This window comes from Canis aureus, chromosome 6 (assembly GCF_053574225.1).
Source record: "Canis aureus isolate CA01 chromosome 6, VMU_Caureus_v.1.0, whole genome shotgun sequence".
NCBI lineage: Eukaryota > Metazoa > Chordata > Mammalia > Carnivora > Canidae > Canis > Canis aureus.
The window spans coordinates 76,115,179-76,142,585 of NC_135616.1; the positions used below are offsets into that span (position 1 = coordinate 76,115,179).

At 40.0% G+C, this 27,407-nt stretch overlaps 2 protein-coding genes across 16 annotated transcripts in view; one reads left to right on the top strand and one right to left on the bottom strand.

Moving 5' to 3' along the window:
- Positions 1 to 12,067, bottom strand: part of DENND1B (DENN domain containing 1B) — a 260,965-nt gene extending 248,898 nt beyond the window's left edge. For 4 of the 8 annotated variants that reach the window (XM_077902344.1, XM_077902343.1, XM_077902346.1 and 1 more), the window contains exons 1-2: positions 10,797 to 10,932; positions 8,707 to 8,771 (exon numbers count right to left, since the gene is read on the bottom strand). In XM_077902344.1, the coding sequence (XP_077758470.1) occupies positions 8,707 to 8,771; positions 10,797 to 10,813 (82 nt within the window). In that variant the 5' untranslated portion in view covers positions 10,814 to 10,932. Of the gene's footprint in view, positions 1 to 8,706; positions 8,772 to 10,796; positions 10,933 to 11,729 lie in introns of those variants that run through there. The other 4 variants (XM_077902348.1, XM_077902347.1, XM_077902342.1 and 1 more) reach the window with 3 other exon arrangements.
- Positions 10,307 to 27,407, top strand: part of LOC144316445 (uncharacterized) — a 54,543-nt gene continuing 37,442 nt past the window's right edge. For 2 of the 8 annotated variants that reach the window (XR_013382391.1, XR_013382392.1), the window contains exons 1-3: positions 10,329 to 10,551; positions 11,759 to 12,568; positions 17,801 to 19,166. Coding sequence is in view for 2 of the 8 variants with exons in the window: in XM_077902352.1 (XP_077758478.1) it covers positions 10,344 to 10,551; positions 11,759 to 12,165 (615 nt within the window). In the remaining 6 variants the exon portion in view is untranslated. Of the gene's footprint in view, positions 10,552 to 11,758; positions 15,624 to 17,800; positions 20,887 to 27,407 lie in introns of those variants that run through there. The other 6 variants (XR_013382395.1, XM_077902353.1, XR_013382393.1 and 3 more) reach the window with 5 other exon arrangements.

The window sequence follows — 27,407 nt, forward strand, 5'->3', positions numbered from 1 at the left end:
ACCTCTCCAACAGCCCTTTCCTACACTATGACAATCACTGATTGAAACTCTGAGATGAGCAATGGGTGTTATGCTATGTGTTGGCAAATCGAACTCCAATAAAAAATATACAAAAAAATTTTTAAAAAAGAAACTCTGAGAACATCATCTTTTTAACTGCTTTTCATCTGTGCCTGACACTCAGAAACATTCAATGAATGAATGAAAGAGGGCTGAATATCTTATATGGTGTGTATGCTCTTCTTTCCATTGTCACCTTTCCACGTCTACTAAAAATTAGTATCACAACAATTCTGATCAAGCCTAGAATTAGACGTGGATTTCCGAAATGAGTGACTTTCAAAAATTGCTGAGAAAAATGTCAACGTTATTAGAAAAGGATGACTTGTATTTTAAAGGCAGCATGGTGTTAACTGTTCTAGTTCAGGCTCTAGAATCAGAAAAACTGGTTCAAATACCAATCCCACCTCTTACAGCTGTATGACCTGGGCAAGCTACTTAACCTTTCCGAGCTTCCATTTCCTCATCTTTATGAAAGAGTTTACAGGGGCAGCCAGGTGGTTCAGCGGTTTAACGCCACCTCCAGCCCAGGGTGTAATCCTGGAGACCCAGGATGGAGTCCCATATCGAGCTCCCTGCATGGGGCCTGCTTTTCCCTCTCCCTGTGTCTCTGCCTCTCTCTCTCTCTCTCTCATGAATAAATAAAATCTTAAAAAAGAAAAAAAGAAAAAGTTTACAGCCCCTTCTTCATATAGCTGTCAAGAAGATAAATTGGAAATATAGGCTCTGAGCACATTTACTGACGTACTCTAAGTACTAAATATTATTTTTATTACTACTTCTGTAAAACATCTAACTGGAAGCCAAATCAGAAAAAATAAATTGACTTTAAAAAGCTTTTTTATAACCATGTTATAGCTTTATTAAGTGAAAACTTATAAACAAAAAACATCTTAATGAAATTCACTGAATACATAAATACTCTTACACACTTATTAAAGCTGTTCATCATCAAAAAAAAAAAAATAAAGCTGTTCATCTACAAATGGAGTGTCAATTTAGATGGGGGAAGAAATGGTAAAAACCTAACTAGAAACTGAGAGAGGTACATTTGATCTTTAGTTCAGAGAGCTTTCCACTAGAGCAAACTGCATCTTTTTAATTAATTCAGCTTTACAAGGCTTTCTTTAAAATTAAAATGCTCCCTTGAGGGCTGTCTATCAGTTGTTCACACCTCACTATGAATTACTTTAATCAGATAAATGCATTAAGTAACACCACCTACTTAAAGAAATTATTATTTGAAGAGAAGTGAGAAGAGGGGTATCTTTGAAACTAGAGTGCCTGGCATGGAGAAGGCCTGTTTAATGCTCATACTGAGCATCTTATGCAGTCACAGGACAGCATGAGGACAATAGCACCTGCAGGGTGACAGTGGAGGGGGTATGGGGGCTGGAATTCTAAGGTCCACCAAAGCCAATTCCCCTCTTTAAGGAAACTTCCAGTTCTGTTATTCCACTGTTCTCTTCTGCAATGTGCCCTAAGACCCCAAGTGATACCAACTTCCTAAATACCTCTTTAAAAAAAAAAAAAAATCAATTGAGGAGCACTTTTGGCAAGTTCCCAAAAAAGCAAAAAAAAATGACTGAATCACCATGGAAACATGAAACAAGACACCCTTTCCTACGAATAAATCACTACCTGGAATAAATTAACTTACTCTTAATTTATATAAAATAAGAGTCTAACTATGCTCAAAATAAATACAACAATAGGAAAACCATTCAATTTAAATATATAAAAACAGCACAGTATTTCAGGACTTTCTCAAGGTATCTTTAATGCATTCTGGCTCAAGTTAAAAAAATCTTTAAAAAGAAATCTTCAAGTAAAAGATCTCTTCTAGCATGTATATAATATTACTTTAGCATAAGCCTAAGAGTTTGAAAGTGGAAACAATTTCTGAATGTTAAATATTAAAAAATATCTTCAGGGAAGAAAGATTCTTTTGGAATTGATTGAGAACATAGTTCACACTTAACGCCTTTGATTTTCATTGTTTTTTTTTAATATATTTTTTATTGGTGTTCAATTTACTAACATACAGAATAACCCCCAGTGCCCGTCACCCATTGTTATTTTAAATTGTAACTATGGCTGCCTGCTTAAAATACCCCCAGAATGTCTAGTGCTAATATTGTATATATACTTTAAAACATATCTTTTAAAAGGTAAATGGTTGTCCTGTACCTTGCTTATCAAAAATAAAAATTTGGAGGAAAATAAAGGATATTACTTGAGGATTAAATAATCCTCCAAATGAGAGAATATTATCAAAAGACTATCAGGAACAAATTACCTTGAAGGTCACGGAAACAAGAATGTTCCAAGGAAAAAATATGCACAAACTTGTAGCACTGTGGCCACACAGCAGTGCCCAAGCAACAGCCCAACAGCATACCACTGTGAAGAGAAGGGCAGCAGAGGCACCACCCCCCTGAACACCCCGCAGGTAACAGTGGGGATCATCAACATCAAAAATCAAGAGACCTTGGATTAAAGCAGCAAAACTAAAGAACATGTGAACAAATAAGAGTACCCAATGAGACAAGTCATAATCAAACTATTAAAATATAAACTCGGCAGCAGCCCTATCAACGTATTAGTCAACAAATATTGGATGTTGAAATTTGATTTGCTTTTTACACTTGCCAGCAGCTGTGTCAGGAAGCACATAAGGTTCCAAAGCCAAATGTAAAAAAAAAAGTACTGGGGATCCCTGGGTGGCGCAGCGGTTTGGCGCCTGCCTTTGGCCCAGGGCGCGATCCTGGAGACCCGGGATCGAATCCCACGTCGGGCTCCCGGTGCATGGAGCCTGCTTCTCCCTCTGCCTACGTCTCTGCCTCTCTCTCTCTGTGTGACTATCGTAAATAAAAAAAAATAAAAAAAAAAAGTACTGCTATTCTTAACTATTTTTTTTATAAAACCAAAAATGACTTATCTCAAAGATACAGTTCTAAAGAACCACATTGAGTTTTGTTCTTGGTTAGCAAGTACAAAAAAAATTAAAGTTTCGTTTTCTTCAACAGTCTATGATATGAAGCTAACACTTCCAGTCAGGATGACTCCAATTCATCCATGTGCACCAAGACTGAGGGGGACTCAGAGCTCTGCAATGAACACACAGCTAGAGCAAAAACCCAGTAACTGCATTTTACTCAAAGATTTTTCTTCCATGTTGGGCAATATCTAAAGTCTCCCAAACCACCTTATTGTATATGATTCACCAAAATTCGACTTTCCAAATGTTAGGTCTTCATTGGGTTTCAGGTATGTGTGGATAGGTATAAATGAGTTTTAAGGTAGACTCCAAAACATACGTATATAGCAATGGACCCAATAAATCTTGTGATGTGAGAGGACAACAAGCAGATGTGGGTCTTGAAGGGGAAGAGTGTAAGCACAGAGTATCCCTAAACAAGCGTACAGGTCCAAGATACACATGGTCATATATTTCTACTGTCCCCGCCCCTGTCATACCAGTGCACACTTCAGATCACTCTACAACAAGCAGCTCTCAGTGAATTAATTTGATCATTGAGACACCTGGGTGGCTCAGTGGTTGAGAGTTGCCTTTGGCCCAGGGCATGACCCCAGGGTCCTGGGATGGAGCCCCACACTGGGCTCCTGGCAGGGAGCCTGCTTCTCCCTCTGCCTGTGTCACTGTCTCTCTCTCTCTCTCTCTCTCAGAATAAATAAAATCTTTAAAAACAAAAATCTGATCATTTATATGAACTATGGTTGGCACTATGCTAGGTCCAATTTCTTTTATTCATTCTGTAAATATTCACTAAACATGCCAGATACTGTGCTAAGCTTTTCTCTAAGGATACATATTAATAAGTCGTGGCCTATTTCTTAAAGACTTCATTTTAAGCAGAGCCAACACTTAGACCCAGCTATACGTGTCTATATATTACTATATTAGACATATCTATAGGAACAGTAAGTGCTAAAATATAGGCAGAAGCCAAATGCTGTAGATTCTGTGTGAACAGTATCCCTAGAGACAAAAACTGTCAAATGCAAGAGCGAGCCTAGAAATACCCTTTCTTGTACAGGGCAGGGGGAGATACTAAGTTAGGATCCTTTGGCCTAAAGTTCTGATTTAGGAAATGAGTAAGAAGGAGGTAAGCTATTAACATAGCTCAAGATCAGAAAGGTGGGTAACTTGGTGCTGGGTTGAACGGGTTCACAAAAGTGGAAAGTCGGTAGCAAAAGAACATTTGTTTCCTAAGAGAAATTATTCTAAACAGACAGGAATAAAGAAAATAAGACTTAATAAAGATGTGCTGAAAACTACACATAAACAGCTAGGATTGTTTAGACGAAGGATTCACTAAACACGGAGACATAACATAAATCCTAAAAAGAGGAGTTGTGGGGAAGGGGGGTATTCTGAGTCAGCATCAATACCCACAAGGAAAAAGTTCAGGGATTTTTTATGTGGAATTACCCTTGATTCATTAATTTCAGGGAGGACACTGCATTCCTGTTTAAAAATATGTATACCTCTACCACATAGAGTTTATACTCTATTTCTTCACATGGCAATAATGCAGCCTACTTAGAGCTGATTCGAGGTCACCACACAACCAGAGGCAGCAGAGCAGACATTTTTAATTAGATTAAACCTATTAAAAAGCAATAGATTAAAATACAGACTATGGAGCCAGCCAACTTCTTCATTTCTCTGTGCTTCAGCTTCTTCTCGTGCAAAATGAAGATAAACATTTCCTATCCAGAAAGACATCTGTGAGATTTAATCCGTTAGTATAGGTACAACAGCCAGAATTGAGCACAGCACAAAGTGTGCTATGGAAGTATTATTAGCCGTCCTGCTGCCACTGCTGCTAACGCTACTACTACTACTAGTGCTACTACCACTTGAGGTAAGTGATCAACAAAATATAGAAGAAAAAGCTAGAGCATCAAATCCACTGTCCAAAGAAAAACCCGAAGAGGAGGCATCCTCAACCTTGTATTGAGGAAGTGTTACTTTTCAGTTCCCTGAAGTCTTGAACTGCTTTGGGGAATGCAGGGGCAGTGTGGTAACAATAACTTCTGCTGTTAGAACTGAGGAGAGGCCATCACAGCTGGCTCTACTTCGCTGACTGCTGGGAAGCATGAAAGACAAGCAAAGAGAAGAGTGACAACAGCAATTCCCTTGGAAATCTACCAAGGAACAGTTATTAAGATCTAAATTTTGGCACTTCCCTCTTGGATAGTTGCAGCAGAAGTTATTAAGGAAATTGTCCCGCCAAGGAGACATCCGTGAAAATACGGGCCAACCAGTCTGTCAGACACCATCAGAACCGGTTCTACCAACACAAGGGGACATGATAGGGAAACACAACCAACCATCTCACAGCAATTGTTTGAATTTGTGGGGCCCTCCATGTGAAATGATTTTCTAGTGTTCTAAGACAACTCATACCATTTCAAAACACCAACTAAAACTTAAATAATAATTTGTCTCTGAAGATATTTATGAAGTAAACTACATACAATAAATGAAAGAATTCAGAACCTATTAGAAAGTAAACAAGAGAAACATGCCAAATATCTTAATGTAATATCCTCAATCTTAGCATAAACCAAATTTAACCTGAGCATGGTATTTTTCTATTGGATCAAACAGATAATCTTCAAAAAATAAGCTAACAGGGGTGCCTAGGTTGCTCACTTAGGCTCAGGTCATGATTTTAGGGTCCTGGGATGGAGCTCAGACTTTAGCTCCCTGCTCAGCAAGCAGCCAGCTTCTCCCTTTCCCTCCCCTTCCCCCAGCCCCCAATCATGTGTGCTCTCTCTCAAATAAATAAAATCTAAAAAAATAAGAAATAAACCAATATTCTGAAAAATGCAAAGCATTTTAATTGATGTCCCAACAACTATTCCTTGTCAGTTGTTTAGTAATAATCAATCATAATAATCTTGCCATTCACCCCTCTATCACTAACCCACCAATGGGGTATGGTTATTTTAGGTATGGTTACACCCATGCCAAGGTGGGCCACGAAGATCCAATGTTCTGGAAGATTATGGGAAAGAAATTTTCTGGCTCTAAGCAAAGTACCATGAAAAGCCAGTGTCTGTCACCCCCAAGGTCATAAAAGAGAAAGTAGAGTTCCAATTTCTCTTGACAGTCATCCTATAACCACAAGGAATCTAAATCTTCCAATGATACCAACTACTGTAAGTGGTACGGCTGAGATGCAGAAAGAGCCTGGATCTATAATGACCTACATCTAGACTTCCTGTCATATAAACTATCAGGTTCCCTCATTACTTAAATTGGTTTTAGGGCGCAGCCTGGGTGGCTCAGCAGTTTAGCACCGCCTTCATCTCAGGGTGTGATCCCAGAGTCCTGGGACCAAGTCCCAAATGGGGCTCCCTGCATGGAGCCTGCTTCTCCCTCTGCCTGTGTCTCTGCCTCTCTCTCTCTGTGTCTCTCATTAATAAATAAAATAAAATCTTTAAAAAAATAAAAAATTAAAAATAAATTGGTTTTATTTTTGTGCCCTGAAACACCCTAATTTACACATTTTTGTTTTCCAGATTTATTATGTTATAAAAATGTTATCCACGTTCATTGGAATGTTAGCAAAAACAAAAAACAAAAAACTATCCTACTTTAAATAAACTAATACACATATCAGATTCATTAAATAAATAAGTTTTATTGACAGTTAAATATGAATATTCCAATAACTCTCTTTAACTATTTCTGGATATTTTCTCTGTGATGTTCATCAATAAAGTAGAAAATTAATAACATTTAGAAACACCAAACTCTCAATTTAACATAAGATTTAAAACACAAAAAAGTATGTCTTGTTAGGCCCTAAAATATTAGTCATATTTATACTATTTAAGTCACAACTAAAAGAAGAAAAGTTGTTTATGCTTCTTATACAGTTGACTTTAGCTTTATTAAAACTCTCCATGAGTTATATTAACGGAATATACTGTCCATGAGTTATATTAATGGACTATACGGGTAGAACGGACTAATTGCATCCTACAGAGAGGCTGAAGTGTTTAACCATTTGTTATATTCTCAACGTCACTGTGCTTGATAAGCTATTAAAATACACATGAGGATGCTTCTGATGAGTAAAGATTTAAAAATAACCGCAGCAAAAAAGGGCACTAGTAGAAGATAAAAACTGGAATAACTAGTTCCTAAAAATGGAAAAGGGCAAAGAGAGAAAGGAAAGAGTAAAAGACTCAGAAGTCTTTATGAAAGGTCACAATCTGACATAAGTACAGATCAGGTATTAAATAAGGTAGATTGATCCTTGTTCAAAATTACTTCAGCATGCATTTAAAATTTCAGAAAAATCATGTTTTCCAAAGGAGTTTGGCCTGTTTTACAAACACAGCAGGTGAGCATTAATTCACCCACCTGAACTAATGTTATGATACAGATATTCTGAAGATTTATTCGTTCCATAAATACACTAAAGAATAGATTTAAATTGGAGCTGAAAAAATTAATGTATCCATGTGAGTGAGTCTTCAAAGAGAACTTGGCTGTGCCTAGAAAGAATGTAAGTAGACCAACTTTAATTCATATAGGACAACAAAAGATAACTTTTTTATTTGGAAAAAGCTCTCTACAACCTAGGATCACTCCATGCCTGGGGACAAACCTGATCCCAGCTACAGTTCAAACAGGCCCAAAAGTACAGCAGGCAGAGCTGGAGTCAGGAACATGTGTGACTTCCTACCTAAAATTAGCCACACCCATTTCACCACAAGCTGGGTTGGGCTCCTCTATTTGAAGGTGTGCAGCTCCAAATTGCTTAAAAGCATATAATCGCTGGGCAGTTTCTGGAGCTAAGAGTGTCAGCAGACTTTCTACCAAGTCTTTAGAATGGACAGCTAGTCTCCAGAAAATCCCACACTAACTCACCATGTTATCTAGAATCTAAGTACACGGCAAGTGAAATCACACTGGAAAGAGCCATGAAAACATATCACACAAGGACACATCCAAAGGAAATAAGCAGGAAGAGACAGCTCTCATTCCTTTCTATGCACCTCCCTGTGCACACATATTACATATGACAAAAATGGCAAAGAAACTGACCAAAGTATCCTCCTCTTTCCAGGAAATTACACAGAACTGGCAGTGAACCCCTTCCAGGTAATGTCACACTATTATTTACCTCCCTCTGAAAGTGCTCTGCTTCTGGGGTAAACCCAACAGAAGGGGGTACCCCGTCTCATTCCGCATTCTGGAAACATCAGAAGGGAATTGGTGTGCCTCCCCTTGTACTGGCAAGGGGACTTTCACTAATGTTTAAAAAAGGAGCTAAGTTCTCAAAGACAAATGAAAGAAAATTTTTAAAAGTGTGCCCTACCGCCAAAACTAATGATCCCTCAATGATAAAGCCAGGTTCTAAGTTCCACGGCCTTAATGTACAGGTGAAATTTAAGCTGCACAGATACAGTCATGATTTCTACAATCTCATGCCAAAGACCTAGCATCCACTTTCCTAATAGCACCTTGGGACGCTAGATGCAGGATACACATTTAGGACCATTATTATCCTGATACTATCATGTTCTAGCAGTCTACAACACTAACACTTGTTTTGATAGATGCAGTTATTTTAAGAACGAACAAAGCATACACACCTTCGTTTTCAGAGGCATGGCATTTCACTTTCAATACCAAGTCAAAGGTTCTTTCTGGGTTTTCCCTAGAAGAAAAAGAATTTATTTCCTATGACAAGCATCTCTGCAGAGTTTATATTTTCTTAACTCAAAAACTAACCTCGTTCTTGTTGCAGTGTATTCCACGTAACTATATGAGCACAATGTCGAAAATAAAAAAGTTTTTTTTCCCAGTTCAATAATGTAAGAGGCTTAGGTGACCTTAGGAGACCTGGGGCAAGCATTTAACCTCTGAGCCTGCTTCTCTCACCTATAAAGTGCTTTGCTCACTTAAAAGAATAATAATTGTGGATTATAAATCAACTAATTAATGTGGAAGTAAAAAGTATTAAGTGCTATGTAAGCGTAAAGCATGGACTTTATCTTATTTAACTGAACTTGCAAAGCAAGTATGCTCCTAAGAATTTCTACTTTTCCCTGCCAACAAAGCTGGCCAGCAGGTTCTCAGGCTTTTTGTTTTGTTTTGTTTTTAAAGCACTTGCAGTGTAAGGGTAAATGATAAATATCTGGCTCCACCTGCCATATTCCAGACCACCATAAAACAGTTTTAATGCTCCTTAAATGTGACACTTTGCATATGCTTCTCTTGAAATGTAATCATTGCAAAGCACGCTCAAAGGAGCACACTGTACATAAACTCAAAGGCTAACAACAACAGCAAAAACCTTGTTTTCTGTCAATTATCTTTGGAGAAATTAACATAGACATCTACCTCAATATTAGATTTCCCCAGTGACAGACAGTAAGGTTGCTTTGCTTCATTCAGAAGTTATCCACGTCTTTGTTAACTTCTCACACATTCAACCAACTCGTTGGGTTTAATTTCAAAAAGCAAATTGAAATCTACTGAAATACATTTTTTTTAACAGTTCTGTTTTATTCTTTCTGCTGGAAGATAAAAGATCAAGCAAAATCTGATACCACAATGTGCACGTGACCAAAGTGTTAATCTGTTATTCCTGTGAAGAAGACCTCAGCGTCTTTGTAACATCGCCTGTTTTTAGTATGTACTTCCTAGAACAGAGTAATGCCACTTTTGACTTCCAAATTAACATTTATTTTTTTTTCTAAATTTATTACAAGAACCTAGAGTCACAGGAAGTGACGGGCTATATAAATCAATTTGCAAATACAGACGTTTTCTCAGCCCTCCCCTTTTCAACTTGTTTCAATGGAAATAACATGGACTTTGGTAACTTCCTCTCTTCTAATCCAATTAATGTCAAAAAACATAACGCATTCTGCTTCGATCCCTTACCCCGCCCCCTCAACACTGTCAGACACTGAAGAAAATGCTGAAAAGCACACAATTCTCCCGTTTTCCTAATATTTTTTAGTGTCTCTTATGTATAAAAATTCAATACCGGGCTCAGTCACATTGTGAAATTTGACGAGTCTTTCACGCTAAGACAAATAAAAATGCACCGTTTCAGGATTTTAAGCTGGGGGGCGGGGGGGGGGGGTTGTGAAGAGGCTGTAAAGGGAGAAGAAATGCTCTGCAAAGTAAGTTTCGGGGGAGAGGGAAAAAAAACGACCCATAAAACTCCTACCTCTGAGACCCACGCCCCAGTCCCCACACTTCCACTGCTTTTCACCACATGAACCTCCTGAGGAGACCTCCGCACCGCCGCCGCCGCCCCCTCTGGGAGCGCTCGCGGGAGACCATCTTGCCGCGGTCTGTCCCGCGGCCCGTGCGGACCGCTACCGGGGGCCAGTCCGGGTTTCCGAGGGAAATGGGAAGACGACGTGTGGGAAGCGGCGAGGGAAGCCCCGGGACGGTCGCCCTCACGTTAGGAACCTCCGCAGGTAACAGCGGCCCCGGGCAGCAGCGGGGCTCGGACGCGGCGCGCGGACCTCGGGCCTCCCCGCGGGGGCGGCCGCAGCCGGGGGGCCCGCGCCGCGGCCCAGACACGCGGGGCCGCCGGGAGCCGCCGGGAGCCGCCGCCGGAGCCGCCCCCGGGGAGCCGCGCAGGCTTTGCGGCCTAGCGCGGTCCCTCCCGCCTCCCGCCCCGCCGCCCCGCCGCCCCGCCGCCCCCGCCGCCCCCACTCACTTGGTCCTGCAGTCCATGGTGACATGTCGCGCTGGGGCCGTGCGTCCCGCCCCCGCGCCCGCTGCCCGCCCGCGGCCCCCGCCGGAGGGTCGCGCCGCCCCGCGGGGAAGGAGGCGACTCACGGCAGCGGCGGCGGCGGCGGCTGCGGGCCCATGTCGGCGGCGCCCGGGCGCCTCCCCCCGCCCCCCCTCCCCGAGCCTTTTTGTGACAGCGGCCGCGGTGGCCCGGCCCCCGCCCCCTGCCGCCGCCGCCCCCCGCCGCCCCCGCCGCCCCCGCCGCCGCCGCCTCTCTCTGTTCCCCGCCGCCCGCCGCCCGCAGCCCGCCGCCCGCCGCGGCTCCGGCACCTTCCGCAGACCAGGAAGTCGCCGGGAGGGGGAAGGGGCGCGCGGGGGCGCGGCCGGCGGCCTCACCTGGGCCGCGCGCGGGAGGGGACGGGGGAGGGGACGGGGCGGCGGGCGCGGGGGAGGGGCGAGGGGGGCGAGGGGGCGGGGGGCGGCCTCACCTGGGGCCCCGCGGGAGCCCGGGGAGGAGACGGGGGGGGGGGGCGAGGGGGCGGGGGAGGGGGACGAAGGGGAGGGGGGAGGGGTGGGGGGCCTCGGCCTCACCTAGGCCGCGCGCGGGAGGGAGCCGGGGGAGGGAGGAGGGGGGAGGGGGAGGAGACGGGGCGGCGGGGGCTTGGGGGGCAGCCGGCGGCCTCACCTGGGCCGCGTGGGGGAGCCGGGGGAGGAGACGGGGCGGGGGGGGACGGGGGGGTTTGGGGGGGCGGCCGGCGGCCCGCTTTGTGCCCGAGCCAGAAACGCAAGGTGCCCCCTGCGGCCTCGCCCCGGGCCGGCCCCCGACTCCCTTCCTGGGTCCGGACGGTCCCGCTTCCGGGCCCTCACCCCCACCCCCACCCCCACCCACCCCCGAACGGCGAGGGGACTGCAGCGGTACCTCGATTTGCAGCATTTTCCACACCACAGGCCCACGGAATTGGATCACTAACGGACCGGGATCGTTGGCTGGAACCTTCACGTCGCCTCGGACCGCACCTGTCGGAGCTCCAGGGGATGCTCCCGGCCCCGGGCCCCCGCCTCACCCCAGCTGTGGCCTGGTTACTGCGCTGGGAAACGCAGAGCCGGCCCCCCTCCCGACTCAGGAATGTTCAGACTCGTGCACCTGCTCCCTCGCCTTGTCAAGTAGCAGGATGGTAGTGCTCCGCTCGCCTGCACATATGGAAGCCAGACGTGCCTACCCCGCAGGGCCGCGGCAGAGCAAAGACCGACTTTGGACGCGTTTCTCCAAGCTGCAGGCCTCACAGAGCTGCTGCAGGCGAGGAAGCTCCGCCAGGGCACAGCGGAGGGGGAGAGGGCCTAACACAAGACGCTAGAATGTACAGGGCACCCGCTAAGCAGGTTACATACATTGTCACGGCACTTGCCCTAACTCTGCCTGGCAGATACTTGCATCAGCATTTTAGTGATGAAGAAACAGGCCCAGCTAATCCAGTGGGTCTTGGCAAAGCCGGTTTCAGGTCAGGTCTACACGATGCTGATATTTATTTACTTCTACCGGGTACTTGCCTGTCCGTGTGCTGCTGCCTTCTATCTAGGATCTACCGAAAAGAGATGTAGAAAAAGTCTTATCATGCACATGTGGAGGATTGTCCAGAGCTGCACGATTATACAGACCTTCTGGAGAAGGCCTCTCCTACTAACGTTACCACTCTTGACACATGGTCACAGTGGTTTTTATCCAAATAGGGGTTGCTTCAGACTCTATTCTAGCAGAAGGTGAGACGATGAGAGGAAACCAAATGTGGTCTGAAGAGAGAATGAGTCATGAGACATAAGAAGTCATATAAGGAGTCTTGGGAATTAAAGAATTCAGAAGCAAAAAGCTAACATTCAATTCGGTTATGCAGATCTTAAACGTTCTTGCCAAAGATAGGTGTTACTTGGTCAACAAGACGAAATACATTTCATAGCCGCAGACCCAATAGTCAAAAATAAGGTCAGGACATAATAGGGGAACAAGAACACTAGATTTAAGCATGATGTGCTGTCACAACTTGACTTAGGGTGAGGCGCTTCAGTTTCTCGGTTCCCACATTTGCAAAATGGGAATTATTACTTGTACATCACATGAACAATGTGATATTCAAGTTAAAAAGCATTACATATCCATGTGATCTTTTTTTTAAAGATTTTTATGTATTTATTTATTTGAGAGAGAGAGACAGAGGTAGTGAGAGAGAGCACGAGTGGGGAGGAGAGGGAGAAGCAGACTCCTGGCTAAGCAGGGAGCCCCACATGGGACTCGATCCCATGACCCCGGGGCCATGACCCAAACTGAAGGCAGACGCCCAACCAAGCCACCCAGGCGCCCCCCCCCCTTTTTTTTTAAAGATTTTTATTTATTTATTTGAGAGAGAGAGAGAGCAACATATCTGTGTGATCTTTTAAGAAATTATTCTGAGGATTTCAGTTTCACGATTAGGCAGTCTATACCACATGCATTCTTTTCCCAAATGAAGCTTTTTTCTACCTAAGAACTTACCATAGCCCAAAGCCTTGAAAAAAAAAAAATTCTGTAAACTAAAAACCACTTCTGCTCCAAGTATTACTAAATTTCTCAAACTTCTCCTTTCATTATAATTATTTTTTCCCCAAAAAGGAACCCTACCTGGAATGCCTACATCAGGAGTTTTCAAGTAGTAGTAAGGCACCATTAATATAATGGTTTTCCCTCTCCATTTGTTGGGATTTAAGTGACAGTCATATCCCTGCATGATATAAAATTGTTATTTTTCTTAGTTTATCTTAAGTAGATGAAAGGAAAACACTGCATATGCACACACAAAGCAAATCATTTTAAACAAACTCTTAGGCTGACCATGAAGCAAAAGGGATAGAAACACAGATGGACACAATTTGCATGATTTGTTGAAAATTCCAAAAAAAAAAGGGAAATTTTTTGAACACTTATTTTGATGATATGTTTAACGAAGCTAGTAGAACTTTCACAATGCTTATTTCATATGGAATTTCTGATATGACTGATAGAGAAGTGTGCAAAGGGCAAGCCTTCCAGTTGATATTATATCTTCATATTTCCTTTTTTTTTTTTTTTTTTTTTTTATTCATGATAGGCACACAGTGAGAGAGAGAGAGGCAGAGACACAGGCAGAGGGAGAAGCAGGCTCCATGCACCGGGAGCCTGACGTGGGATTCGATCCCGGATCTCCAGGATCGCGCCCTGGGCCAAAGGCAGGCGCCAAACCGCTGCGCCACCCAGGGATCCCTCTTCATATTTCCTATTTGACAATTGATACTAACATTTTTCAAGACCACATTAGTCAAGAACATGGTCTATATCATTGCCAAAGAACATAGTCTATAAACAGTCTTTTTCAATGTTTTAAGCTCATGTTAAATTTTTTGCATGTGTTTATAAAGAGTATATATTCATCAAGTCTGGGGCAAGGTGTTCTAAAAATATGTCCTCGGTCAGGACTTGCCTATGGTTTTGCCACAGCTTGCTTGTTCCAAATTGCAGTTCTCTGCTATTCCCAAATAAACCCATTTCTGCTGGAAAAATAACTGACAGTTTTATTTTTAAGGTTAGCATAACCTTGGTGATCAGAAGTGGGATCCAGGGGCTCCTGGGTGGCTCAGTTGGTTAAGCACCTGCTTTCGGCTCAGGTCAGGATCTTGGGATCCTGGGATCCAGCCTCATATTTGCAGCTGGGCTCCCTGCTCAGCAGGAGTCTGCTTCTTCCTAGGCGACTGCCCCACACACACCGCTTGTGCATGCTCCCTCACTCTCTCACTCTCACTCTCTCTCTGTCTGAAATAAATAAAATCTAAAAAAAAAAAGTGGAATCCAGACAAGACCCTCAACAATTCTGTGGCTGTTGAGGAAACAGATGCCACAAAAATCAATTGAGCCCATTGCTTTCTTGCCAACCCTGGAGTTTGAGGGTAAGATTTTTTCCTGCATTTAGAGCTCCGCTCTCTTTGTGTTTGAACTCTCCGGGCTGTATTCAGGTTCTATTTTAAGGTCTATCTTTTCTGAGAGTTCTTGTTTGTCCTTTGGTCTGACTCCTTTTTCAGAACCAGACTGTTCCTGGTGGAACTGTGCTGGCCTTCGGTTTCGTTCTTTCTGGAACCAGGATGCTCCTGTTGAAACTGTGCTGTTTAAGAATTTTTCTCTCTGCTCTAGAGAAAAACCTCTAAAACATGGAAGCCCACTCATCAAAATGCTTTGAGAGCAGTGGGTCCCCCCACTACTGGGACCCTAGTGGTTTTATGTTTAAGAAGTTTGGTCCTTCCTCCTGTGTGTTTCTACACTAAATGGATCAATTTAACCGAAAGTAATTTAGAACTTCAGGGGCCATGATGGGGAACTTCCAATCTCCCCAGACTTACTTGTTTTTCCTAAAATTAAATTAGAAAGCTGCATCTCCTAAGAAAAACAAAAACAACAAAGGCCTTGATCAAACATTATGATTGTTATTGATTTCTTCTGTTCCTGAACTTGAATCTGCTTGACAATTCTTTCATGAAAGAGATGACTTAAAATTTCCCAATATGATGGCAGATTTGTCTATCTGATCTTATAGTTTTATCAGTTTTTGCTTTATGTAGTTGGGGGGCCTGTGTTAAAATATGCAAACCAGTGTATAATTATTTTATATGCTTGGTAAATTTATCATTATGTTGCGACTTTCTTTAACTCTAGTAATGATTTGCCTCAACATCTAAATGGCTTTCTTCGGATTAGTATTTATTTGCCTAGGATTGGTATAACTCTTTTCATTCTATTACATTAAAACTTTCTAAGTCATTATGTTTCAGATTTATCTAACTAGTGTTAATTTTGACTTTTAGTCTGGTTTTATAATCTTTGACTCTTAGATCAGACATTTAGATCATTGCCTTTTTTTATAACTACTGATATATTTAAATTTATTTCTGCCATCTAATGTTGCACTCCCCATTTGTTGTCTTCTGATCTATGTTTTCTTTTTTCTTTCACTATTGCCTTCTTTGGGGTTATTTATTTACTTATTTAATGCTGCCTTCTCCTCCTAGATTCTAGTTTGGAAGTTATATACTTTATTCCTGTCCATTTAGTAGCTATCCTAGACATTTTCACAGGTAAATTCTGATTAAATTCAGAATTTATCAACCCACCAACCTTCTCCTAGGCAGCACAGGACCTTTAAAACACCTTTGAAACTGACTTTCTCGTCAGTCCTGTAAAATTCTGAACTCCGTTCTTTCTCCCCTTTCCTTCTGGGACTCTGATTATACATACATTCTCATTTACCCCCTCCATCTCTCTTAACGTTTCTTTCATAGGCTTTTGTTTGTTTGTTTGTTTGTTTGTTTCCAATCTTCCCAGGCTAAATTCTGGATAATTTTACAGATATCTTTCTGTTCATTAATTCTTTCTCTGGCTACTAAATCTTCTGTAATCTTCTGTTAAAGCCACCCATTTAGTTTTTAATATATATTATCTTCATTTCTAAAGTTCTATTTGGTTATTTTAAATCTACTTTCTCTTTATTCATATGTTAAGCCCTTCTTTAATTTCTTAAGATATATTCAACATGTATATTTTCTATTCTATTTCTAATAATTTCAATATCTGAAGCATTTGTGAGTTTGATTCTACTCTCTGATTTTCATCTGATTCTTACTTACAGTCTCTTGTTTTTTTCTGTTTGGTGATTTCTTTTTATGTCACCTGATCCTTGGAGTTTTATATGTGGAAATGTAGTGATATCTGAAGAGAGGAGTTCTCTGGAAAGATTATTCATTTATCGTTGGTAGATGTCTGAGGGGTCACTACCCATTCAGGACACTTTCATACTAAATTCTCAACTTAAAATTTTTTTAACCACCCATGTGAGGTCTGGCTTATAGTTATGAATCCTTAAAGAGGATTTCTGCCCAACCACCCCCCACCCCAACCTCCAATTCTGCTCCAGTATTTGAGACGATCAGTTTCTCTTGAATCTCTTTGGAATGTCAGGTTTTAAGGGTATCCTCTTGAACTCCTCACATTAGGGAAGTCCTCAAGCCCCATGAGGCTGTAATAATTACACTCAAGTTCATTTACCTTAACAATACCATCAAGATGAACAGTGGCTCTGGTGGCTACTTTTACTTATTCCCAAGCTGCACTCTCACACACGCCACCACCAAGTATTCCTTATTTCCTTGACTATTCTTGAATGTATTTAGTAAGTTTCAAGTTTAATTTTAAATTTTTAATTAACTTCAATAGAAGTTTTGATGAGATACCACAATTGCTTAGTTTTAAATATACCATCATATAAAATGTACTAGTAACAACTTTTTATCTACCTAATAATATCCATCATGTTTAAGCCATACCCAAGTAGTCCCTGAATTATATATTTTTATACACTAATGATGAGGAAATCTAAGTTCAATGCCTTTTAGTGAGACACCTGTCCTTCTTCCCAATGTATTGTGATAACCAAAAGGTAACTCCTGGTCCCCTTCATCCATTCATACGATGTGTCAATGTGGAAATTTGCCTTAGACAGAACTGAAGGGTCACTAATACCTAGGAATAGAGCTGAGAGCTCCTTCCCTTTTTGGAACGTGGAAAGAGAAACAATATTGTAAACTCTATAATGGTATTTTTTTAATATAATACTGTTAACAATGATGCAACTTCAGTAAAACTGAACTAGACATATGGGCTGTGAGCTTCACCAATTTATATCAATGTTTTGAGTTCCAAATAATTAACTTGAATTGAACTTTTTTAGATACAATCCTCTCATGAGTTATAGTCAGCATGTATTAAAGTCAGATATTCTCTAGAATCAACTCTATATTGCCTCCTATTATTGTTCTTAGGTAACATTTATTAATAGTATCACCGTCTTCATTTACTATAGGATTAAAATCCTTTATATAAAGTATTTAAGAAGTCAGATTTCTTGAAGTCCTTAGAAAACCATCTTGAAAATATTTTACCAGGAACTGCCTTTTAGTATCAACTGAGACGGTATTGTTAAGAAGAACATTCTCCAAGAATATTACTACTTTTTATACTTAGCAACAACATTATGAATTTGAAGCTGAAAGTGAAATTCTCCTTCAAAATGATATGTAAGTACTTTTCGAACAGAGAGACGATAAAAGAGAATATTTGGGAGCAGTATCTTTCCAGAAAGTATGTTTCACCTCTTTCTGTCACAACTCATGGCCTATCAAGTTAGCATTCAATGTTAATTTGAAAGCCAACTCTAAGAAAAAAGGTCTTCTAGTTTTGGAGACAAAAAGGCTCAAATAATTCTTAAGATCTTAATTACCAAATCTAAACATATCTATCCAAATATTTATAAAATTCAAGTTGGAAATTATGATATTTATTTCTTTTGCTACTAAATTTTTAGTGGAAAAGATAATAAAATTCTCAGAAATAATACAGGAAAGATACCCTAATTTCCCCATATTTTGGGTGATTTGCCCAAAATTATAGAATCAAATTCTCTTACCTCTGACCAGCTTCTGCTAGTTCATCTTTATTTTTATCTTGGCATCTGCCAGACATTGGAAAACTTAAAGTAGTCTTCGGAGTTAAGAAAAAAGATTATCTAAAGCAGAGTATCACCAATAGACTGTAATCAGCGAAGGCAAATTTTCTTCACGGACTCTTTGAGGAGCCTCACTTGGGTTACAAGAAACAGAGCAGTGTTTGTGTAACCCTGTGGCAATGCCTGGGAAAGAATCTCCTAACCCCACCCACCAGACACTCCACATAAATAAAAACATCTTTACCATATGGCAATTCCATTCACACCCATTTAATACTCTCAGGAGAATGTGTAATCACATCCAGTGAGCCACAACATAAGAATTTACTAGAAGGAAATATATAAGAGCATCTAGTATGACGTTGATAGCTCAACAAAATCAATAACCTCTAGAAGCAACCTTAATCCTGATATAAATAAATTATCAAAATAAATTCCTGTAAAAAACCCCAAACACACACATCCTTGTATAAGTTCTACTTTCTCAAAATCTAAGAAAATAACTGAGTAAACATTGCATGTACTTAAATCTGATCAATTCAAGGGGGAAAAAGAAAAACACTACATGCCAGCATAGAACTTAGTCAAATACCAGGTAAAAAGGTACACTTGCACAGCAGAAGATCCTTAGAATGATAAACAGATTCAAAACTTCAAAATATTTGACCACTCCTCCTTTTTTTTATTATTATTCCAAACAAAGTCAAGATAAAAATAAACAAGGACTGAGAAGTCTCCTGGGCTTCAGAAGTATGGATGTCATCTTATCTCTCCGCTGTTGTCTCTGATACTGACCCAACACATGGGTAAGTATTTGCTAAGAAAACCTCAGCTTTTAATCTTTTCTAGGAAAGACGGAGTAGCAGAATGAAACTGATAAAGGTCTTCTTAGTTTGTTGGGAATTGGCTTTCTTTGTAAAAGGACTCAGTCTAGGGGATTCCTGGGTGGCTCAGTGGTTTAGCACCTGCCTTTGGCCCAGGGTGTGATCCTGGAGTCCTGGAATCGAGTCCTGCGTCGGGCTCCTGACATGGAGCCTGCTTCTCCCTCTGCCTGTGTCTCTGCTTTTCCCTCTCTCTCTGTCTATCATGAATATATAAATTTAAAAAAAAAAATTTAAAGGACTCGGTCTCACCTGCCTTTCTTCATTCACTGTGGACAACTGCATTAGTCTCCTCCTGCCAACAGCTAACCTTGGCTGGAGTGGGATGAAGGCATCTGGACCCCTGATTAAGCCTGAGAGTCTACTTGCAACTTAATGGAACCACCTCACCATGTGGACTGACCACTCTTTCTCTCTGCTATCTGGCCACAACCTGGGTCTTCCCTTTAGCTCCCTCCAGGTTGAATTGTGGACGGGGAGCATATGACATTAGTCTGTGCAATGTATAATTACAGTGTGTTCTCAGTGCGGTTACTTAAGAAAACTATCAAATAGAAGCTACTAATTCCCATTCAGTGATGATAGAAAGCCATTGATGACCATACAACCCATTTATTTCCCTATGTTTTTTCCTTTAACACAAATATATTGCTCTTCCCCTTTAAATAAGCCAGTATGAATTCTTAAGTAATATATGCACAAATTCATGAGGAGAGGCCTAATATTAGTTAGAAACAACTCACTACAGCACGCCAGCTGGCAAAACTACTTCCAGTTTGTAAAAGAGAAAAAAAATGGCTTAACATTTGAATCACTATATCATTTCACACACAAAGACTTCATGTTCATACCAGAAAGACAAGCCTTACCACATTTGCATGTATCCTTTTATAGTTGTTGTGATTTTGCCAAGTGCTTTATGATCACTTTTTATTAGCTGGGGCTCTCAATAGTCCTGTGAGGTATAGATTAGTAGGTAAAACAGGTACTGTACATGATGAAGCAGGAAGTGAACTCCCTAAAGACGTTTTATTCCAAGAACGCCTGGGTGGAAGAATGCACTTTCCCCTGTTTGCCAGAGGCACCAGGAAATAAAGTTGGCCTGCAAAATACTACTGAGCCATTTTTAAAAGCCATTTTCTTCACAAAGCACATATATATCTCTTTTCTCTCTCTCTTGCTCTCTCTCGCTCTTGCTCTCTCTCTTGCTCACTCACTTGCTTAACGAAAGTGAGCAAGGCTGAATGGGGGTTTATATTTCAATTCAAAAGTATTACCATATGGCATCCCCCTCATTGATACCTTTACCCAAATTACAAGCAGTAATAAATAGTTCTGAAGTCATACAGTTCTTTAAAAGTCCTTTGTACAAGTTGCAGGATAAACAAAAGCACTTATATAACAAACTAAAAGAGTTTGTTTTATAAAACTGAAAGAAACTAAAAAACTTGTTATTTACTTACTTGTTTTACAAATGATGAAAGTTAGGGGCGCCTGGGTGGCTCAGCGGGTTAAGCATCTGCCTTTGCCTCAGGTCATGATCTCAGGATCTTGGGATCAAGCCCAGCATCTGGCTCCCTGCTCAGCAGTGAGTCTACTTCTCCCGTTCTCTCCCTCTGTGATTGCTCTTGCTCTTGCTCTCTCTCTCAAGTAAATAAATAAAATCTTTTAAAAAAATAATAATGAAAGTTAAAGTTGAAAGAAACTTTAATGTGATTAGTCCATAGACAAACTATATCTTTGGGAAAAAGTAGCCTGAGAATTGGATTTTCTGGTTCTCAAAAATGAAAAAGCAAAACCGAAGTATGATTTTCTATGAACATTCATAAAAATAGAAAATATAACTTATATTATATATAATTAATTATGTTAATATTAATTATATATTATATAACAATATATTAATTATTATATATTATGATTCTTTTTATTTTATGTCATATATTTGTGAAATTAACCTCCCTCTGACATAGAGTTTTAAACCTATTACATTAAAATTACATATTGGGAAAAATTTATGTGGTAGGAATTTTTTTATGCAAAATGAGGACCTAGAAAAAAAAAAGAGGCCAATGAACATAAACTGTCTAGATAGTCAAGCTGCATGTTATAAGAAATGGATGCTAGAAATAGCTGCCTGGGTAGATCTGAATTAGCAATTATCTTTTGATGGGTTCAATCCCTCGCCCACAAACCAGTCTTCAAATCTTATCTATTGTGTATCTATTATGCCTCCTCTGCCTCTAGGCTATGCTCTCTTCTGCTGTACAGTTGCCATTGTCCTGTCCAGATCTCACCCTCTTCCTTTCAATGAACACGGTCTCCAAAGATGTTGTCCTTTTGCTTCAAGCTTTTACTTTTCCTCCATTTCTAGAGAACTCTCTGTGTCTTGGCTCCCAAACTTAGTTAGTACCTGATATACGTTCTCTAGCTAGTTATAAAAACTAGTACTTACTATTCTTTGGAGAGGTTCAATTTCTTTGCCTAAGAATTCCTATCCTGTGAACCTTCACTATTACCATCATAATATATAGGAAGACACCAAAGTTCTCGGGGCATGCTTTCAGCCCACCTATAAATAGAGTTGACTGGATGCTAAGAGCCCAATGATAGGTTAAACTTTTCTGGCTCAGGTTATCAGCTGCACTTGTTTAATGATTCCTGCCTGAAAAGACCCTATGCGAAATGAAAAATAGAGTCCTTTATTTTGGCAATATGTACCAAAAAGTCTAAAATATATATCAAGAAAAAGCGTACATAAATTCAACCAAGAAAAGAAGGGAGCTATATCTTTGTACTCAGCAGGAAGATATTAAGATGCTCTCTGGTTACCTCATATTCTGTGGCACTGATTTAGGGGCTCTTACAGGAGGAGCCTGGCTGCTTTATGAGGCCAGGACAGGTTACATAGAATCACTGAAGTGACTTCATTTTTTTTTTAAGAGTTTATTTATTTATTTGAGAGAAAGAGAAGACAAGTGGGGAGGAGGGACAGAGGGAGAGGGAAAAGCAGATCCCCCACTGAGCAGGGATTCCGCATGTGGGACTTGATCCCAGAACCCTGGGATCATGAGCCAAACTAAAGGCAGATGCTTAACTGGCTGAGCCATCCAGGTACGCTACTGAAGTGACTTTAAAAGGCACCCCAACACTTCCTGAAATCAGACCTTAAGCCCTGGGTACATAGGGGTAGAAGTCCCCCCACTGTAATGAATACATCTGGTTACAAACAATTCCTGATTAAAAAAAAAAAAAAAAAAAAGTAGATTAGAGTTCAGTTTCTGTTGACTTACTTTATCCTAGGCTATCCAGTCAGACTCATGCATGTGCTAATTAATGTATTAGGACTGAAGCTTCTTAGGCTGAGATTCTCCATTTAGTTTGTTTGGCAAGCATAGAATTAAGTTTAAGTGGTAAGTTTATAAACACAGTATTAATTGCTACCAAGTATTAAGGCATGTTACAGAAGACTCAAGTCATCTGTGAAAGAGAGCAGCAATATTCCAATGGCAGCTTCACTATATTTCTATTCCTACCTTTTAGTGAAGGAATTCAAAGCATAAAAATAAAATAAAATGATGAAATGTCAAGAAGTCTCTAATGACAAGTTCAGCTATTCCCTTGCACTTCAACACCACATTATGCTGCAGTGCCCCCCTGAAATCCCTCTCAGGAAAGGCCACTATATAAATTCAATTTTATCTCCCAAATGTAATCACTGTGGAATCCAAATATATTTAAACCTGGCCCTTATAGGCCCCAATTACTGGTGTCCCTAATTTCCCAGAACAGCCAGAATGTATCAGCCAGAAAGTTCGAGAGGAAAGCACATGATAGAGAAAGGAGGTGATATCACGAGGGAACAGGAGTGGCAGTTTACAGTTAATATTGTGTGCATCTCTACTTTTAATGAGAACTGCCACTCACATTGCAATGAGATTTTGATTTCAAGATACTTACAGAGAAATGCACAGAACATCTCTTGTGATGCACGGGTTTTATTCAATGGTTTATAAGGGTTTAAATTTTTTCTCATGTCTTTTTTCTTTTCTTTTCATAAAGAAAAATAGTAAGGGTCAGTTTCAATTTATTGCTGTTCCCCAGTGTAATTTTCAGAAATGCTCCATTTTAGTCCAAAAGATGTCACAAGCTTATATGATACATTATGTGGTCTTCTTGAATATAGTTGCCTATTTTTTGAGAACTGAGAAAGAAAAAAGAGGAAAAATATACACTAAGAGATTTACTACGTATTTTGAATATATTTTTCATTTCATCCTCACAGTCATTGAGTGAGGCCAAGTTTTTCTCCCTCTCTTATGGATTCAGCTCAGAAAGATAACTTTCCCAAAGTTATGTAAGTAAGCTTCAGGTCTCCTGGGTCTTAAGCCATCCAAGCACAGGATTTTACTGGGTGAATCACAGACTAAATAAGCAAGTCGAATAGTAGCAAAGATTAAGGAACAAATTATTTACATTCCTAAAAACTAACCAGCACTCTATTAGCTGTCCTGCCAGGGTGCCTATTGTGTGGAGCCATGGGACCACCAGCCCATGCTAACCATAGCTCCGGCCAGCCAGCAAAAGTCACCAAGTTATTTATAGTCTATGTAAGGGACAGCCATACATAAGACCATGTCTTCAAGTTTAGGAAAAGTAGCTGTTCCACCCAATCCATAGAAGCAAGTACAGAAAATCAAGCAAAATGGGAAGACAAAGGAATATGCTCCAAAAGAAAGAACAAAACAAAAGCTCAGAAAAAGAACTAAGTGAAATGAAGATAACCAATATACCTGATAAAGAATTTAGAGTAATGATTATAATGCTCACCATTATGAGCTAGAGGCTAGAGGAAGAACTCAGTGAGATACTCAATAAAGATACATAAAAAAGAACCAAACACAGTTGAAGAATACAATAACCAAAATTAAAAAATACACTAGAGGGAATCAACAGATTATCAAATGGAGAAGAACAAATCAGCGATCTGGATGACATGGTAATGGAAAGCATCCAAGCTGAACAACAAAAGGAAAAGAATTTTTTTTTAATGAGGAAAGATTGGGGTGCCTGGGTGGGTCAGTTGGTTAAGTGTCTGCATTCATCTCATGATCCCATGGTCCTGAGATTGAGCCCTGCATGGAACTCTCTGCTCAGTGGGGAGTCTACTTCTCCCTCTCCCTTTGCCTACTGCTCCCCATGCTTGTGATCTCTCCTTTCTCTGTCAAATAAATAAATAAAATCTTCTCTAAAAATGAGGCTCTCTTGGACAACATCAAGTGAATAAATATTGGCATTATGGGAATCCCAGGAGAAGGAGAAAAAGAAAAGGAAGAGGAAAGAGAGAGGGGGACAGAAAACTTTTTGAAGAAATAATAGCTGAAAACTCCCCTAACTTATGAAAGGAAATAGACATCCAGGTTCAAGAAGCACAGAGTTTCAAACAAGATGAACCCAAGGAGGCCTACATCATGATACACAATTAAAATGTCAAAGGTTAGGGGCACCTGGGTGTCTCAGTTTAGCATCTGACTCTGAATTTCAGCTGAGGTCATGATCTCAGAGTCATGATCAAACCCTGCACTGGGCTCTGTACTAGCCGTGGAACTTTCTTAAGATTCTCTCTCTCCCTCTGCCCCTCCCCTCCTCCTCCTCCTCCTCTCTCTCTCTCTCTCTCTCAAAATAACATAATACAATACAATATCAAAGGCTAAAGATAAAGAGAAATTTAAAAGCAGGGAGTTACCTGTAGGTAAAAAAGTTACCTACAAGGAAAAAATAAAAAATATATAAAATAAAAAAATAAAAAAATAAAATAAAATAAAATAAAATAAAAAGTTACCTACAAGGGAAACCCCATAAGGCTGTCAGCTGATTTTTCAGCAGGAACTTTGCAGGCCAGAAAGTGCTGAAAGGAAAAAACCTATAACCAAGAATACTCTTCCCAGCAAGATTATCATTCAGATTTAAAGGAGAGATAAAGAGTTTCCCAAACAAACAGAATTTAAAGCAGTTTATCACCACTAAACCAACCTTACAAAAAATGCTAATGAGACTTCTTTAAGTGGAAAAGAAATAGCCATAATTAGACATAAGACAATTATGAATAAAAAGATGTAAACTATGACAGGAAATTCATGAAATGTGGGGTTGGGAGTTAAAGAAGGGTTTTTTAGAATGTGTTTGAACTTAAGTGGCTATCAAATTAACATAGACTGCTATATACTTAGGGTGTTATATATGAAACTCATATCATGGTAATTACAAATCTAAAACTTATGATACATATACAAAATGTAAAGACACTGCAAAACTGTAGTCATCAAAACAGTGTGGTTCGTCCACAAAGATAGACACATAGATCAATAGAACAGAATAGAAAGTCCATAAATAAACCCACACTTATATCTATATATGTAGATATATAGAGACATATATATAGATATAGATAAATAGATATCAATTAATCTACTACAAAGGAAGCAAGAATTTGTAGTGGAAAAAAGAGTCTCTTCAAAAAATGCTGCTGGGAAAACTGAATAGCTACCTGCAAAAGAATGAACTGGATCACTTTCTAATACCACACGCAAATCTCAAAAATAAACTCAAAATGGATTAAAGACCTAAATGTGAGACCTGAAACCATGAAAATTCTAGAAGACAGGCAGTAGTTTCTCTGACATCAGACATAGAAACATTTTTCTAGGTATGTCTCCTGAGGAAAGGGAAACAAAAGCAAAAATAAACTATTGAGATTACATCAAAATAAGAAGCTTTTGCACAGCAAAGGACACCATCAACAGAACAGAAGGGCAATCTACTGAATGGGAGAAAATTGTTAAAAATGATATATCTATCTAATGTATCCAAAATATATTTTAAAAACTTACATAATGCAACACTAAAAAAAAAAATTCCAATTAAAAAAATGGGCAGAGAACCTGAATATTTTCCCAAAGAAGACATACAGATGGCCCACAGACACATGTAAAGACGCTTACCATCACTAATCATCAGGGAAATGCAAATCAAAACCACAATGAAATATTACCCTACACCTGTCAGAATGGCTAATATCAAAAAGACAAGAAATAACAAGTGTTGGCAAGGATGTGGAGAAAAGGGAACCCTAGTACACTGTTGGAAATGTAAACTGATACAGACCTTATGGAAAACAGTATGGAGGTTCCTCAAAAAATTAAAAAATAGAAATACTATATGATCTAGTAAATTCCACTACTGGATATTTATCCAAAGAAAATGAAAACACTACTTCAAAAAGATATATGCACCCTTATGTTTATTGCAGCATTATTTACAATTGCCAAGATATGGAAAAAAAACCAAGTGTCCATTGATAAATGACTGGATAAAGATGTGTGTGAGTGCATGCGTGCGTGTGTGTGTGTGTGTGTGTGTATAATGGAATGTTATTCAGCCATAAAAAGGATGAAATCATGCCATTTTCAACAACATGGATGGAACTAAAGAGTATTAATGCTAAGTGAAATATGTCAGGCTGAGAAAGACAAATACCATATGATTTCACTCATATGTGGAATCTAAAAAAATCAAATGAATAAAAAAGAATCAATAAAAAATAGAATCAGACTTATAAATACATAGAACAAACTAATGGTTGCCAGAGAGGGGAGGGGTGTGGGGACAGGCAAAATGGGTGAAGAGAAGTGGGAGATACAGATTTCCAGTCATGGAACCAATGAGTCATTAGAGTAAGAGGCACAGCATAGTCAAAGATATTGGTAATAGTGATGTATGGTGACAGATGGTAGCTATACCTGTGGTGCGCATAGCATAAGGTATAGAGAAGTTGAATTACTATGTTGTAAACCTGAAACTAATATAACATTGTGTGTCAACCGTGCTCCAATGAAAATTTTTTAAAAAGTAATCAGCCCTCTAAATTTCATAACCATGTTTCAAACAGAACACCCATCCAGTTACTCCCCCTTAGCTTCTTTAAAAATATCCACAGCACACCTGTTGCAGGCACAAAACATTAAGACTCAAATTAATTCCCAAACAATAGTGCCATCTGTCACTGTCCCAAAGCAATATTTCTCCTCAAGTAATATTAGCCTAGTACTTACAGCCTGTCACTTGCTGTGAGAGTCACACCTTACTTTGGCTTCTAACGTGGGGTGC